The sequence below is a fragment of the Rhamphochromis sp. 'chilingali' genome, assembly GCF_963969265.1.
Source record: "Rhamphochromis sp. 'chilingali' genome assembly, chromosome: 4".
Classification (NCBI taxonomy): Eukaryota; Metazoa; Chordata; class Actinopteri; order Cichliformes; family Cichlidae; genus Rhamphochromis; species Rhamphochromis sp. 'chilingali'.
This window is the reverse complement of record NC_137948.1, coordinates 20,076,486-20,092,785: the sequence shown is the minus strand read 5'-3', so window position 1 is coordinate 20,092,785 and position 16,300 is coordinate 20,076,486. Positions and strand designations below refer to the sequence as shown.

Sequence of the window (16,300 nt, the reverse complement as noted above, 5' to 3'; positions counted from 1 at the left end):
AAACAGAATCCATCCATCCGTCCATCCATTCGCTTCCGCTTATCCTTTTCAGGGTCGCGGGGGGCGCTGGAGCCTATCCCAGCTGTCATAGGGCGTAAACAGAATCCTTAAAACCTAATCGTGATTCCAAAGCCTAACAGTGTGAAAATATTTAAACTGTAACACAGGATCTCAGATAACTTTGCAAGACCTCAGTTTAACTGGAAACTGTTATTTTAGATGGAGTAATGCCTAAGGTTTTTACCATGATGCATTAATGTGGAAGATAAGTAGGTTGAGGTGGACTTTTAATATAAAGTTATGCCTCATATTTTAGAATCTCAGTCTCAGTTACATGCCTTAATTAAAATATCTGCGCCACACCATAACCAATAAATAATGTGGAGTGAAAGTAATGGAGGTGTGAAGTAGAACTACGAGGGAACTCGAGTACATTACATTTGCACTAGAGTAACTAATACTTAAACTGTTACATTTCTGCACTAGTGCAAAGAGCAGACCACAGACTGTTAGCTGAATGCTTAATACTTCAAAGATCTCATCAACCCATTTCTGTATGTGAAAGCAATTTTGTAACTCCAATTTCAATGAAAGAGAAAAAGGTGGACATGTTCTTACTACACATTTAATCTTTGCAATACTCTTTTTCAGCCAAGAGATCACATTAGCTTTGTATCCATTTAAGATAGTAAGACCATTTCTTTAATGGGACAGCTGGGCTGACAGCATGTAAAAGGCTGTAATTCAATCGCATGAACTTCAAGCACAAAAAGAGACATTAAATGAACACTAGTGACAAATGCACATTGCATTCTCAGTTTCTTACAAAACAAATTAAATGTAGCACAGGGATCAAAACTCTTGCATACCCACTCTCCCACTTTTTTTTAGCTATACATATTTATTAGCAATGTTCCCAAGGTGCTCCAGGGTCTTTCGGTGTCCGTGGATGCAAGACTGCACCAGTAAGTCCATGCTTGCAGGCTGTTGAGGATGTGTGACAGGAAAACACTTTCAGATTGAGCCTAGGCCTTTGGCATTGAAGGATGCAAGGTCCACATTCACCAAAAAAAAAAAGTCTTTACTAAATTGCTCGGACACCAGTACCCCAAAAACATTCAAGGCTCTATCCATGCTGATAAACTTTATCCCATAATAATATATAGATATATATTTATATGAACAGAAATGTAGCCACATGTCCTTTTTTTTTTTTTTTTTTTTGCCATTTTCTGCTCTTAATAGGTTTTTTGTTTGTTTTTGCTTTGTCCTTGGCATAAGGGGACCAGACAGTTGGATGTTAACGTTACCGTTTCTATGATAAACTCTCTAAAAACACAAGTTAGCTTACCTGATCCCTACCCTACCTCACCCCCATCCCAACCCCTTATTGTCCAAAACTTGAACAATCACCATTTATACAAGTCAGTTCTGAAAATACTATGGCAAGTGACAGTTTCCACCTCAATGTCATTGTGAACAACAAAGAAAAATATATATAGTTCACTCCTCGTTCGATTTGTTCAGCTTATCAAATGCAATAACTGGTCTGTTATTCTTTGTTGCATCGTACCAACATTCACGGATTTTCAATAATGTAGAAGTTGTACAAAGACATAAATACAGTAGGATACAATACAGTAAAAAATACAAAATAAAGTTGATATAGATTTTTTTCCTTAAATGATAATTTACCAGAGGCAAACCCAGAAATGGATCTTTGACACTAGACAAAAACACCCCCTGAGGTCAAATGATAAAATAATAACCACGTCTCAAAGCTAACTCCCAGATAACTCACTACTTTGTCATTTATACATAGTGTGCTATGTACAGGACTTATAGGCAAAATGTGGGGGTCCTGTGTGGCACAAAGTTAACATGTTTTATGCAAGTGCACTAGTTTGGGTTTTACTTACTAGCGAGACATTAAGCTAAGGAAAACGTGAAGGCACAATTATCTGAGGGAGAGCATACCTCAGGAATCAAACAACAGTTGTGGTGTCAAGAGTCAGATTGAAAAAAAGGAGAACCACGGGAGGAAATAAAAGTGTACAGTTTAAAGGTATGGTTCAGGGTCTTAGAAGGACGAGGCAGTGAATCAAGTTAAGGCCAAATTACTTAAGATCGTCCAATCAGAACGCTCCAACAGTAAAGACGATGTTAGACCTGACAAATCAGAGATTTGAAATACAACATTAGTTTAAAACCAGAACTCTTCTATATTTTGTCATAGCCTGGCTCGCTACACAGGAATTCTTTCCTCAAAGTTAAGTCAATTATATTAAACAAGGCTTTTTTTGCTGTTATTTCAGAAATTGTTATTATGCACAATAATGTATAAATGTATGTTACAAGAATATACATGGGCTTCAGTCTATAATATCTCAGTAAGGAGTACATCCAAGCATTCAGATTGCGGACTTTGGCTTTTAAAAGTTAGTCTACATATGCACAAATATGAAACTCACATAGAAAATGCACCATAGAAAAAATTAACATGGGAACCCCCCCCCAAAACAACATGGAAATGGACTAAATGGCTCACACACTGATCTGTCACACAAACTCTCTCAAAGAGAACCAAGAAAAAACAAAAAGAAATGTTTTCAAGTTTCACCTTTTCATACCCCACACATTTTATCTGCAGTCACAGATTTGTTCAGAGTTGAGAAGAGACAAGAAATACAAAAAGGACCAAAGATTCGGGTTTGGAGGGCTTTTAGGGGTAAGGTTCAAGTTTGTCATTTCTCATGTGCAAGTCAATATAAAAATGCTACTCGTACACTGCTTTTGTCGACAACACAGGTTCGGGGCAGGCCAAACCCCCTGTAGTTTGCTAAATTTTTTAAAAAGGGGCTTGGAAATTGGCAGGCCAGCTTGCTCGTCAATGCAGTTTCCACTGCACTGAATTTTCTTCTCCAGCTCTTTGCCTTCTCAGTTTATCAACTCGTGGGAAGAAGGAAGAGCAACTGTGGGAGTCTGCCATCTTGTGCCTCTTCTCTGTTATGTCTGAAGAGTCATCTCCTTTATGTACTCAGAATCACCACTCCTCACTCTCATTCCTATGACTTCTGCTTAGATTGACTGTTCTGTTCATCTAATTACCCTCCGTATGTCTCTCACTCGCTGTCAGTCTCTAGCTCTGAGTCAGACCACTGCACTGGGCTCAGTTTCCCATTCCGCTGGGCATACTCAATGATTGCTGTGTAGCAGAAATAGTACTGATCCCAGGTCTGGATGCTGAAAGCCCTCTGTGTACGCATCCGCCGCACCGTCTGACAGACATCTACTGTGCCAACATCCTCCAGCTGGGACAGGCAGATGTCCAGTGTGCAGAATGTGCCTAAACAGCCATGAGGGATGAATATCGAGAAGTTACACTTAAAAGAACTCAATTAAAAAGGTTTTTGTTGGACACAAGACAACAGATTAAAACCTAAAAATAAATGCAAAAGTTAGGACTACAGCTCAGCAGAAGGGAAGAGGTAATTCAAGTAAAAGTCATTGTCTAAATAATACAAGGCAAAACGACCTGCATACACAATACCTTACATTTGTTTACCAGATTCACATTTGGTGGGATTTTAATTTTGTATATCAACTGCATGAATTACAATTAGGAAGGCAAGGCAGTGGCACTGATATATAAAGACACAAAAGTGGCTCACACACTGGTGAGGTACTTTTAAAATAACAGGCTGAAGATTGACCAACATGTCCTCCCACTTCAGCTGGCTGCAGGGATTTCCTTTAACTTAAAGAGAAGCCTTTTACACAGTATCAGCCCTCTGAGCTAAACAGGCACTGTAAAAAAATACTTAAGTGTTATGGGACAGATGCAGATTGCTTTACTGTCTTCTGTGCTTTAAACTTAATAACCAATTTCTTGGGCTATTTAAAGGTTAGCTACCATTTATTTAAAGTGGCACCGGCTCCAGGTTCAAATAGTAAAGTAAAACTCTCAGATGAGATTACTTTAAGATGCATAAGAGCGCTATAAATCTATATTTAAAGTATTTAAATCAGATGACGACATCTTTACTAGGATGTGTGCAACTATTCAACTACACAACTAATCATCCCTAGTGTTACTAGTCGGTACCAGACGTGCTAGTAGTGTAATCTAATTGTAAACATTTGAATTGATGCCCAGTGCTGGTAAATTGCTATGTACTAAATGTTATGCAGCCATCTGCCACCAGATGGAGCATCAATATTGAGAAAGACCATAAATATGTTGCTCTAGGTCTGATCTTTTGTTAACACTCTTATTCTTTTAAAAGCAAAAGAATGAGATTGTAGATACAAGCAGCAAAAATGATCTTTAAGGGTGGATGGGCTGTCCCTTAGCGATAGGGTGACGAGTTCAGTCATTCAGGAGGGGCTCAAATTAGAGCCGCAACTCTAACTTGAAAGGTTTATTTTCAGTGTTTTTCCCTCTTCCTTGTCTATTTGGAATACAATGTTCAATGTTGATAATGTTAGGTGCTGCACAGTTAAGCAAGATATATTATTGAAGAACGGGATTAATGATGTCAATGTTTTAATGGTTATCCATTGAAGGGTTCTCAGATTTAACTTGATATCTGAGTGTTTCTTAGTTTTAGATTAGTCAATTTTTTCCCCCTTAATTGGTCGATTAAGAAATTAGCTGCCAAGAGCATCCATAGTTTTTACCTGTACGGCCAATGCCAGCACTGCAATGCACAACCACAGGGGGGCCCCCTGGAGGCCCTCTCCAGGTGGATCCCAAGGTCTGGACTGCAGCTTCCCTCCTTTGCAGAACATGTTCACGGAAGTCCAACATAGCAGAAGCACTCTTGGGCACTCCGAAGTCCGGCCAGCTGACATAGAGGTAGTGGCACACTTCCCGCCTCTCTCCAGACTAAAAGGTCAGACGGTTTCACAGGAGAGCAGATAAAGAGAGAAGATAGTCACTTCTTTCTTGTGAGTTGGCATGTTTAAGCCGTTTTGGAAAATAAGATATGGTGATTTCTACAGTTTCTACTGACAAAGCATTCTCACAATTTAAAGAAACTCTTTAGAAACTCTTAATTGACAAATGAAACTCCTATCTCAGTTTTTCATCTCAAAAGACTTAAACTGAGTTAAAGAAATGTAAACTACACGTGTGCTCTACCTGTGTGTTGTACAGTTCAAGATGGGAAAGTTTGAAGTCCTGAAACACTTGGATGTGTGTATTCCTGACCAAGAAGTATCCATGCTGTTCAGTCCTGCCCTCCTCAAGAGGCCAGTATTGTCCACATTTGACACGTCCACGCTCCACCACCCTGAGAGACACAGTAAATCCATTTTCATCTCATTCACAACACATCAATAATGTGCCATCATTTGTAAAAATCCTTACATTAAAGTTTACATCAGCAATCCAAACTGGAGTCTCACCTGGTGGTCATTACAATGATAAGTACCATCTGTTCCCAAACCATCCTCCAGAAGTCAGCAAAGGTTTTTGGCAAAGGACCTGAGGGACACAAGATGATAATAACGACACATTTTATTTTAGGCGTCTTTCAAAACACTAAAGCTCAACTTACACAGAAGAGTTTAAAAAATGGTAACCAAGGAAGTATCAATGACAATAAAACTATTTTACAATATATAAGCTAATTAAGAACAGAGGGTTCATGTGACAGTTAAAGGTGAATATGCCAGTTTAAAGAAGAGAGTTTTGAGGGGAAATTTTAAAGTGGATTAATGCCAATATTACAGATGTCTGAGAGGGAGTCCAGAGGCACGGTGCAGGATCTGAGAGTAGAAGAGAGGTACTGCAAAGCAAGTTTATGGAACAGCTTAAAAGGCGAGGAGCAGAATCTTGATGAATAAAAGACAAAATTAAATGTGATTTTGTCAATGAAGTTTTACTAAATGACTTATGGAGGGAGTTCTGGTTATGATATGACCACTAGCAATTGGGACCAGATAACATTTGTGGATGGACTTGATAGAGAAACAAAAAAGAAAGACGTTACAGTAATCAATGAGGAACATAAACAAGGAATGATACTGGTTGTGAGCAGAGGGAAGTTTCAAACTAAAAAGGGAACGAAAGTGAGGGAAACGGGAGGAGGAAAATTACAGGAAGTGTTAGTGATCAGCTGCTGGTAAATCTAGTCTATTTTGACATTTTAAAAATAACATCAAAGAATTACAGTAAGAGGGTGGGTAAGGATGAGGCAGCAGAGCCAGGTTATTATGTTCCTGACCATTCAGAAAAGGGTCCTTTGCTCCCTTGACCTGAGCTGATTAGTAGGGGTGCAATGATACACAAAATTCACGGTTCGGTTCGGTTCGATACTTTGGTGTCACGGTTCGATATTTTTTCGATACAAAAAAAAATGTTCATGCCTTTTTAATTTGTCATTTATTAAAATTGTAAATATATATTTTAACACAAAAGTACAGTTTTTAAATTTAACCCTAACCCTTGTGCGTGTTGTTTTTTAGCTCGTCATATTGCAGCCACAGAAATTATTTTGTCCATGAAACCATAAAGCTGCACTTTCTTTTTGCCTTATAGTCTGATTTGTCATAACTTCTCCGTTTTGTGGTAAGCTTTTCTTTGGCTGTCACTTCTTCACCCTGACCTGTCTTATTTGGCTCAGCAGAACTAAAATATATATCTGTCTGTGAAGGTTCTCAATCATCCAGGTCATCGTAGTGAAATATATATCCTGCCGCACTCACATAAGCTCAGCGATTCTCTGCGTGATCAACCTCTCACATGTTTAAGCTGCGGGAGATTTCACTTGTCATGTTTGCATAGTAAGCTAACAATTAATAAGACGATGTCAGAGGAATTGGTGCACAAATTATCATCACTCACAGATCAGTGCTGTCGCTCTCTATACACAGTTCGCGCGATTGCAAAGTGAAAGCAAAAAAACAAGCGCAAATTCAAACACGATTTCAATATGTCACATATTGACAGTGGCTCACCCAATAACATAATTACCCAGCTACATTTCTGAAAGAATGCAAAAGCATTGACATATATTTTTCCTTCCTACAATAGCCCGACAGGCAGGGCAGAGATAGCCCCGGGACGTCGGGCTAGCGATATTGCGAGCCCTGTATCTGATTGAGGAATCACTCATCTTTGGAAAAGAGAGTTTATTACAGAGAAATGTCTCTTTCCAAAATAAAAGCTATACTATCCGCTTCTTCTGGGCTATATTCTCAGCAGCATATTAAACATATCAGGTCTCCATAAGGAGAATCCTGTGCTAACAGCTGTCTAAATGACTCGGCTAAAGTTTGTAGCATGCATGCTTGTTGTTTTTGTCTTTGCACTAGGATGATGTCGGTGTAAATGTGCAGTCATATTTGTTGTGTTCCCACTAGTGCTTTCAGGTTAATCTCGTTGAAATAACCTTAACGCCACAACACGGCAAATCTCCGTTAACGAGCTACCCTATACAGAGAGGGGCTAGACGGCCAACACGTTAACGAGCTAACTGCGCTAACACACTAGCTCCCACCCATGTAATTGAGCATTGCATGGCACATCCAACATACTGTTTTACTTTAGTCCATGACTCGCTTACCTTCAGGGTCATACGTCACATGAAAACCAAAATAATTCCAAATGCCAGATCTGAATGAGGGTGGGGAGGTCCACTTCTGTCTCGCTAGCTTGCCCTGCGCTCTTCCTTCTGACCATGCTGTCTGTGTTGAGCGCTCAGTGAATCTGCGTTCGACTACTCCGCCTAGGCTGCACTCTCGAGCCTAGGCGGAGTAGTCAAATGCAGATTCACTGAGCGCTCAACACAGACAGCATTGTCAGAAGGAAAGTTGATAAAATAAATTACAAATTTTGTATTGTTCTTTTTTTTTCTCCCCTTTGGTTTTCTTTCTTTCTCTCCCCCTCTTTCTTTCATTCTTTCCCCCTGTCCTATCCCACAGTCATGTCTGTCCCGTTTGCAACTGAAAATAAAATAAATTCATAATTATAATAAAGGTCAATCAACTGGACCAATATGATGATCCACTTAAAATAAATCCTCTTGGCATCTTTCTTGGCCTCAAGACAACAATTCTGATGGCTATAGATCCAAACGGGACACAAAAAAAAAAAAAAAAAAAAAATTGAAAAAAAAAAAATTGAAAAAAAATTGTATTGTTCATACATATGCGTACCGAACCGAAAGCACTGTATCGAACGGTTCAATATCGATACGAATATCGTTGCACCCCTACTGATTAGATCTGTGTACCAAGTAGATTTTTCTGTAGATAGCGTGCATCCTTCTAATGAAGAATGTGGTTATTGTACATTTCTTTGTGAACAACAAAATCCAACTCTTTTGTAGTGGTGTTCCAAGAGATAGGTTTTTTGCTACCACTTTGCATAATTCAGAAGTAAACCATGATGGGGAGAAAAACAACCTATGTTTTTAAAGCAAGAGCATCTAAAAGTCCAAGAAGACCATCGGGGGTAGGTTAAGAGTTTATGGTGGGAAGGCTGTCAATGACACCCGAAAGACTATTTAATGCCCTTAAAATGAAGTGACATGTTGAACATTTGTCTTGGATAGAGTTAAATAGCCATTAAAAGATAATCAGTCAAAAGCTATCTTAGTAAAATGTAAAGTCCAGCATGAGAACATTACCCATCCTCTTCTGCTTATCCTTATTGATATTGTATGATATTATCCATATGGAAATTTTACACTGACTACTGATAGAGACTGCTGTATTTTAATATACATACAGATAATATCCATACTAAAATCTCCCAGCAGTCAACGTGAAATTTCGCTGGGATGAATACATCTCTGACAGACAGACATACTTCCAGGTAGAAATGTAATAGCGACAGAGAGTCGGAAAGGTAAAACCACAGCTGTAGGAGCTAAGCGGCTATGTACTAAAGAACTGCTGTTGATGGATTAAGTATGACGGACTGGGAAGTCCGAGCAAGCACAAACCATACAAACAGCTTGGCAAGTCACATTATTGGTGGTGATGAAACAGAGTACGGCTCTAGACTAAAAGAGGTGAGAAGTGGGAGCAAAGCTGGCATATGTAAAAGATAAATCTGTCAATGCGGCCAGCTGAGATTCCAAAATAATGAAAGTCAGTAAAGTGAAAGACTGATCAGTTGCAGTCAGTAGAGATCAGACAAAACAATAAAAGAATAAAGAGAGCAACAGCGATAATAGCTCATGTACTATTTATAGTATTATCCATACTGTAGTTCTTTACACAGTATGGAGAACTACAGTATTGCTCAAAAGAGTTGAGGCACTTTGGATCTTCACACTCCATTCAATCTCACAATCCCATTAGAGGCATTTGACGTACATCACGACCAGAACATAATAAACAAATATCTGAAGGAGTCATGCAGTTTTCCAGTTAAAGCACTTAGAATTACATTCATTGAAAGATAAGAGCTGTTCAAGGAATCATCTCATTATATCATAAAAATATGCAAAACTACAAGCAATAAAGAGTAAAGCAGGAACTTATGTGAACAGCTTCTCACCCTGAGTAGCGATGTAGGCGTTGCTCCTCTTGTACCCATCCATGAAACTAGCATTAATGTAATCTGATGTCTGCAAAACACAGCAGAGCGATTCACCGTTCAGTTATTTTGCCTTGGATAAGAAGATGCTACACATTACAGTTAAAAAAAAAAAGTGTGCATAACCTTAATTGTAGTAAATAATTCTACACTTAGACCACTGTCTAAAAAAAGAACAAAACAAACAACAACAACAACAACAAAAACTGAAAGAAAAAAAAACACCCCAAAACACAGATACACCTGTATTCAAAACATTTTGAATACACAGACTGGGCCAACATTCAATGTCTTAAATTAATAAGATACTTTCAGCTGCCGATGATAAACATGAATTTCATCTCAGCTAAATGCTAATGCAATCTTCACTAATTCCCAGAGATAAACAATAATATTGTATTAGTATCGTACTTATAATTTATTGATTGAAATGTATCTACAGATGAATTATTACCTCATCCTCATCATTAGAGAGTGGGCACAGTCGCACTCGTGACTGGTCGAGGCAGAGAACATCACTGTACCTGTTCTTGACCTGATTGGACAATTTCCTGCAAAGATGAGTCTAATGTGAGGCTACATAACAAACTGAAGCTCTGGCTGATATTATACATTTAATTCAGACACACAAAATATAAGAGCTTGACAAGTCTTACTTAGAGTAGTCAAAGGTGCCTGCAGGAGGCTCCTTGCGGATCTCCTCATACTCTTGATAGATCCCTCTCTTCTTCTTCCTCTTCACATACTCCACCAGGTCATGCACCGTCATGGCTCCCTGCTCTGGCATGTGAACAGACACCTCCATGCAGTGGTTCTCATCATCAGGACCCCAAGATGAGGACAGCGGTGGGGATTTTGAGGAAGGCTGGTTGGGTGGACGAGGCTGAGATTTCTGAGGCAACGGAGGCACTCCTTCCTCCTCACCCTCCTCATACTCCTCCTCTATACCCTCACTGCCACTCACCACAGCCCCATCAGTTTTCTTTGAGAGGGGTGTATCAGGGGGAGTGTCTGATTGGGGAGGAGCTTGGCAGCCACTACCATTAATGTTAGCATTGGCGCTGGAGCCAATGACAGCCATGTTGGCTCCGCTCACTGCTGAGCCATTCCAGTGTTGGTGGTTCACTTGCGATTTGTCCACAGCAGAATTTGGACTATGTTGGTGCTGGCCTTGGCCTCGAGTCCTGCTCTCCACAACACAGTGGTTGTGTGGGTTTGCGTTGCTGTCATCATAGCAGTTAGAGTTAGCCACAGCTATCTCAGGACCTATTTGTGTATTTATATGGGCGTGGGACAGTGTTGCATCTACACTTGTGTTGCTATTCTCTAAGCTATAAGAGCGCAACAGGCTTCCCACGCAGTCATGTTCTTTTGTGTCACCCTGAACAATGTTTGTGTTTACATTAACACAGGATTGAATCCAAGCCACGTGGTTATACTGGGATGTCCCACCCAGGTGTTCAGGGAGGGAGGAAACTGGGATATGACTTGCCAACTCATGAGCTTTCACTGTGCAGACCTGGTGAGGAGAAAAACAAAAGTAAGTATTAAATAATGAACAACAAACATCTTATACATGATGCAAATTCTTGATGAAACTAAGAGACACACCCTTTCTCTCAGCTTCTCGCGTACAAAGAGGCGAAGAACCGCGAAAGGTGCTCGAAACCAAAGAGGTGAGGACACAATGAAGACACATTTTAGACGAGCTGGAAAGGCCCCCTGCAAAATGAAAATATTTTTATTATATATTATATAATATATAATTATTTTTCACTATAAAAATATAATGAAATATTAAAAAAAAAAAAAAAACAAGGCGAAAAGCATTTTTGAATTCCAAGATCATCAAACACAACGTGAGAAAAAAAAAAAGCTCCTTATATTTACCTTGAGCAAATTGAGAATCTTGACACAGAGCTCATAGTCAAAATTTCCATAACTGGAGTTGGTCATGTCGTAAATAAATATGAGCCCATCCCTTTGAGTTTGAACACTATAAAGAAATGAAGATCTTTACAGTTAAAGAGCAAAATAAATGTGCTTAAAAATACACTTTTATCTATTATAATTCCTGTGTTTCATTTAGTTATTTTATATTTCTAAAGGTACTTTCAACTGATCCTTTCAACTGATCCTTTATTCAAATCAATCACTAAAGCAAGAGATTTTTATGTTGGATGCTCTTCCTGACACAACCCTCCCATTTATGTGGGCTTAAGATCGGCATATGAAATAGACTAGCTTGTGACAGACTGTGTTTATACCTCCTCCTGGTCTTCAATCAGGGACTTTTCATGTTACGCTAATGATTAACCCATTTATCGATATTTCTATCTTTATGAATTAACATCAGAGCACAGGGGACGAACTGTTGTACCAGATCAAAATAACACGATAAAGTGTCATAGGAAACTGTTTATTTATGGTTCACGCTTTACCTCTCTATGGCTTTGTCTAGCTGGTAGATGATGGCCTGGAGAACAGCTTTATGGGTGGTGAGGTCTGGTCGATGAAGTCGAGCGGTGAAGAGTGCTACAGCAGCACCTTTTGCGTCTCGGCCAGGCTGGGAAAAATATTAACAGATCACCATGTTACACCACTGCAAATCAATTTATCGAAAATAAAAACTTTACTTCATTTCTATTCATAGAAATACAAAAATAAGCTTACATGAGCCCTGTGACATCCACATACAGAAACACACAAAACTCTTTTTTAACGACCAGCACCACCTTGCATAATTTTCTGTGTATTCTTGGGTGTTAATTCAAAATGATAAGCTACAGTTCCTTTTATGTTAAGTGACTTATCATTGCTTTATCACTCACCAGGACTGTAAATTTGCCACTCAGCAGCTCAGAGCGTAGGGGCTCCTCGTCAGGGTTGATATTGATTATGCCCTCTTTGATTCTTGTGTTCTAATTTTCATACATGAAGATAGACACAGGAGAGACAGGGGAAAGTCATAAGCTTATAGATGACTTAGTATGTATACAAACACTTAACAGTATTCAGTTGTTAGTCTGTGTATTACAAAAGCCAGTTTATTAACTTGCAACTCAAGGGTTGTTTTTGGTTTTTAAACAGAACTCAATTATTCCACTAAAGTGCTAGCATGTATTAGATTAACATACATTTTTATATACACTGTATTATACAAGTATGTTCAGGGCATTGTGATTCATAGGTGTGTGAGAAGTAAAAAGCATTTAAAGACATACAAAAAAGTGCAGTATGAATGTGTTAATTAGTGAATGCTGGTTATGGTGCAAAAGCTCTCTTAGCGCTCTGCTTGAGTGCGATACAAGTACCACTCCAGTTCATTTTTTTTTAACTTTAACAGATAATAGATAACTATTTAAGCGTCAATAATTACATGTTATAACTATAATTATATTTTAATGTTTAACATTGAGAGATGTAATAACCTGTGAACTAACTTGTGGTTTTTTCCCCCCCCAACAGAAACCCTGTCATTAGATATACTTATAGGGCATTAACACTATGCATTTTAAAGATTTCCTGCATTTACAAACAAGCCTATGATTATTTTTAAGGATTATTATATTTTATATCTAAACACCACTTAAGAAATCATTACAAATTCAATGTGTGATATTTACCTGAAAAATTGGAACTATTTTGCACAAATTAAGCCCGATGGGGTTCGCGTGACGACAGAAGGTAAACAGATGTTGCTGTCACTAGTTGAAACAATGCCATACCTTGTATGCTTGGAAAAGATCGATGGCTCTGGAGACGTCAAACTTGCGGGCCATAAGAAACTTAACAGCTGTAGGTTGAGAGACGAGCCCAGCGCTGTGAGGCTGCTCCCTGCTCCGCACCTCACTCAGGAACTCCTCTACAGCCTGAAAAGACACGGGAAAAGATGGGCACACGTTAAGAAAATAAAAAAGAGAGATTGTGTGTAAAACTTTATATGGCTTTGAAAGATATCCATAAAAAACAAAAGATAATATGGGAATGATTGCTGACATGACAAGAAAAGTACACAATTTTGTCAAAGATTAAATATTGTGAAGTGTGCGCTACTGGAAGATACTATCAACAAAAGCACTCATGTGCCAAGAGACAACAGTCAGCTTGTTTGCTCCAAGTACTCTGCATCCATCCTCCAAATTTGAATGCACCAGGAGAAAAGTATAAAAATGGGGACAACAATTAACTTTTCAGCTATACACAAAGAAGCTTTATATATGTGCACAAATAAGGACAAAGAAATGTACATCCATTGTAAACATGATTCAAAATACCGTGTTTCTCCACCGGGTGTTTTTTGGCAAACGTAACCCATCCAAATGCTTAAGCACCTTGTCTCATAATGAAATTTGTTATTAATTGTAGCCCTAAACAAAAGAGATGCTCATCCAACATGTGGCACTATCCATGTGAAAATGTCAGTGCAGGGTTTTCTTTGTTTTGTTTAAATGGCTCGTGGGATTTTGGAGAATGACTAAACACATGAGTCTGTTACATTATTTAATAGAAATGTATGCATTTTCCCTTTTTACAAAGAAAATAATTTGATAAAAATGTCTTTATTATACTTTTTTTATGAAACCATAAGTAACAAAACTGTTTTTTTCTGGTGTTTTTACTGCCTCTGTATATATCTTTTTCCTATGCAGAAAATAGATGAATTATAACAAATAACTATATAATTGATGCATACTGGAAATTAACCAGAATGCAGACTTTCATTTTTTCTAATCCAAGACTAATATTTGGAAAAATGTGTGCATTTCCTGGCACAGTCTTAATTATATGCCAAAAAGATGCAAGGTCTTGACTGGCAAAAAATATACTTATATACAAAGTATTAACACATCAAGAGAATTATCACTGTGGGCCTAAATTTTTAAGTGGGACAAAAACTATTGAAAAACTCATTATTTAGGGGGCATATTTAAATTACATGACCACATAATTAATCTAGTACCCAATAACGGTACATCAACACCAGGATGATCGCTTTCCCTTGGTTGAGATGTAATCCAAGACGACAAACACGAGCAGCCAAAATCTACAAACGTTAGTGGTGCGGGCAGTTAGTTGACAGACGTTACTGTGTGCGCGAAAGTGATTAGCTATCAACAGATAAGATCTGCAAATCTGGGGAGCATCCAAAGTATGCCCTTTAACTTTGCTCAATGATCCGTTAACCTTGTCATAAGTAGATGAAGATCAGGCCAGAAGCTGTAATATAATGCTGTAATCAGAAACGCAGAATGACATTTCATGTTTGTCATTTATCTCAGGCCCACCCCTTTTACTAGAAAGTGATTGCAACAACAATGCTACGAACCGGAGGATCATTTCTATGAATTGTCCACAGTAAATCCGTTAGACGAGATATTGCTAGTTCGTTGGCTCGTAGCAAAACACTCGTCCAAAGTCGCGGTTTTGGTCATTTTTAACCGTGTCATGGTATAAAATGACAATAAATAATAAAGACAACAATCGATTTATCTTTTTTAACCTTAATGCTCAGCCCGAAATCATTTATAAAGACTGGTAAGACTGCAGTCTAGGAAATTCCCTGCAAGTCAACAATAGCCACTGCCATTAGCTAGCGGCTAGGTTGCATGTGGTAGCTGGACGGCTAACGAAAGCCATTAAGTGACTACAAGCTCTATGAGTAGGGCCAACTGTAAAGAATTGTGGGTCGCTGGTTAATTTACTTTAGACTCATGAACATATCGATGTGGTCCGCATAATGCCTAGTTATCAGGAAGTGAGCATTCAAGGCAGACTGCCGGTAAAATGATACCTTCCACTACTAGCAAACGCCATCGCGCTAACACACATGCTAACTACTGTCAGTCACACCGGAGTCGGTCGACAGGAGGCTTGTGAACGGGCCGGGGCTGTTTACTACACCGCCCCGTTCCCAGAAATAACCGCACGACAGAATCTGATTTTTTTAAAAACCTCCTTTAGAGAAGAAACTGAGGGTGGCGACTGTACACAATGACTACTACAAGAAAACGAAAAAGGAAAAAAAAAAATCACGAAGAGACTCTTACCAGCTGCTCCTGAGTTGTCAGGGCTTCCGCCATGTTGAAGCCTCCGCAACGTCGCAGCGGGCGCGCCCACTAGCCGCTCGCTCACGCCATGCAGCCAGAGATAGACTTCTAAGCCCCGCCCACATCTCCCCCAGCTCAAACCGCTGGCGTTTCATTAACTGAATAACATGGTAGTGTTTTCCCCATGCTGCATCTTCCTTTTGCTGTCCAGTAACTCTAGAGCACAGTGTTCCAAACACAGTCAGTAAAAATAACTATAGACTATATTAAAGCAGAATAGTTAACATACAGGGAAATTTTTATGAGCCTAGAGGGAGAAAATCTGAACAGAGATGTAAAACAAAATCCAAGTGCAAGTAATTTTAGCAAGTATGGGATAATCATTGTTTCTATGATACAGTCATACATAGACTCGCCAATCAGCCACAAATGGTCTCTAAATCGTATGATATCTATCTCCTGCAATTTTTCACAAAGCAAATATTCACATTGAGCAATTTTTGCACAGAGGAAAATACATATTTTTCTTCATAACCATGACAAACATAACCGTGACTCTATATATGAGTTGTAAACAGTTCAGAGGATCTCGGCACTACTTCCTAAGTATTTCTCTGAACCACGGAAATAGCTCCTCCCAGAATTTCATATGCACTTACGGGAAAGAAAGAAGACTTGAGTAAAGGCCTATGCTATG

The 16,300-nt window shown here is 38.9% G+C and overlaps 1 protein-coding gene across 1 annotated transcript; it reads right to left on the bottom strand.

Annotated features, from left to right (window-relative positions):
• Positions 1 to 611: 611 nt before the first annotated feature.
• ptpn9b (protein tyrosine phosphatase non-receptor type 9b) lies at positions 612 to 15,722 on the bottom strand. Its single transcript, XM_080881627.1, has 13 exons — positions 15,604 to 15,722; positions 13,282 to 13,425; positions 12,385 to 12,474; positions 11,995 to 12,119; positions 11,444 to 11,549; positions 11,165 to 11,275; positions 10,210 to 11,072; positions 10,008 to 10,104; positions 9,515 to 9,584; positions 5,410 to 5,488; positions 5,144 to 5,294; positions 4,681 to 4,888; positions 612 to 3,346 (listed from the first exon to the last, which is right to left on the bottom strand). The coding sequence occupies exons 1-13, from the start codon at positions 15,634 to 15,636 to the stop codon at positions 3,123 to 3,125; spliced, it is 2,301 nt and encodes a 766-aa protein (XP_080737753.1). The 5' UTR covers positions 15,637 to 15,722; the 3' UTR covers positions 612 to 3,122.
• Between the last annotated feature and the right edge of the window lie 578 nt (positions 15,723 to 16,300).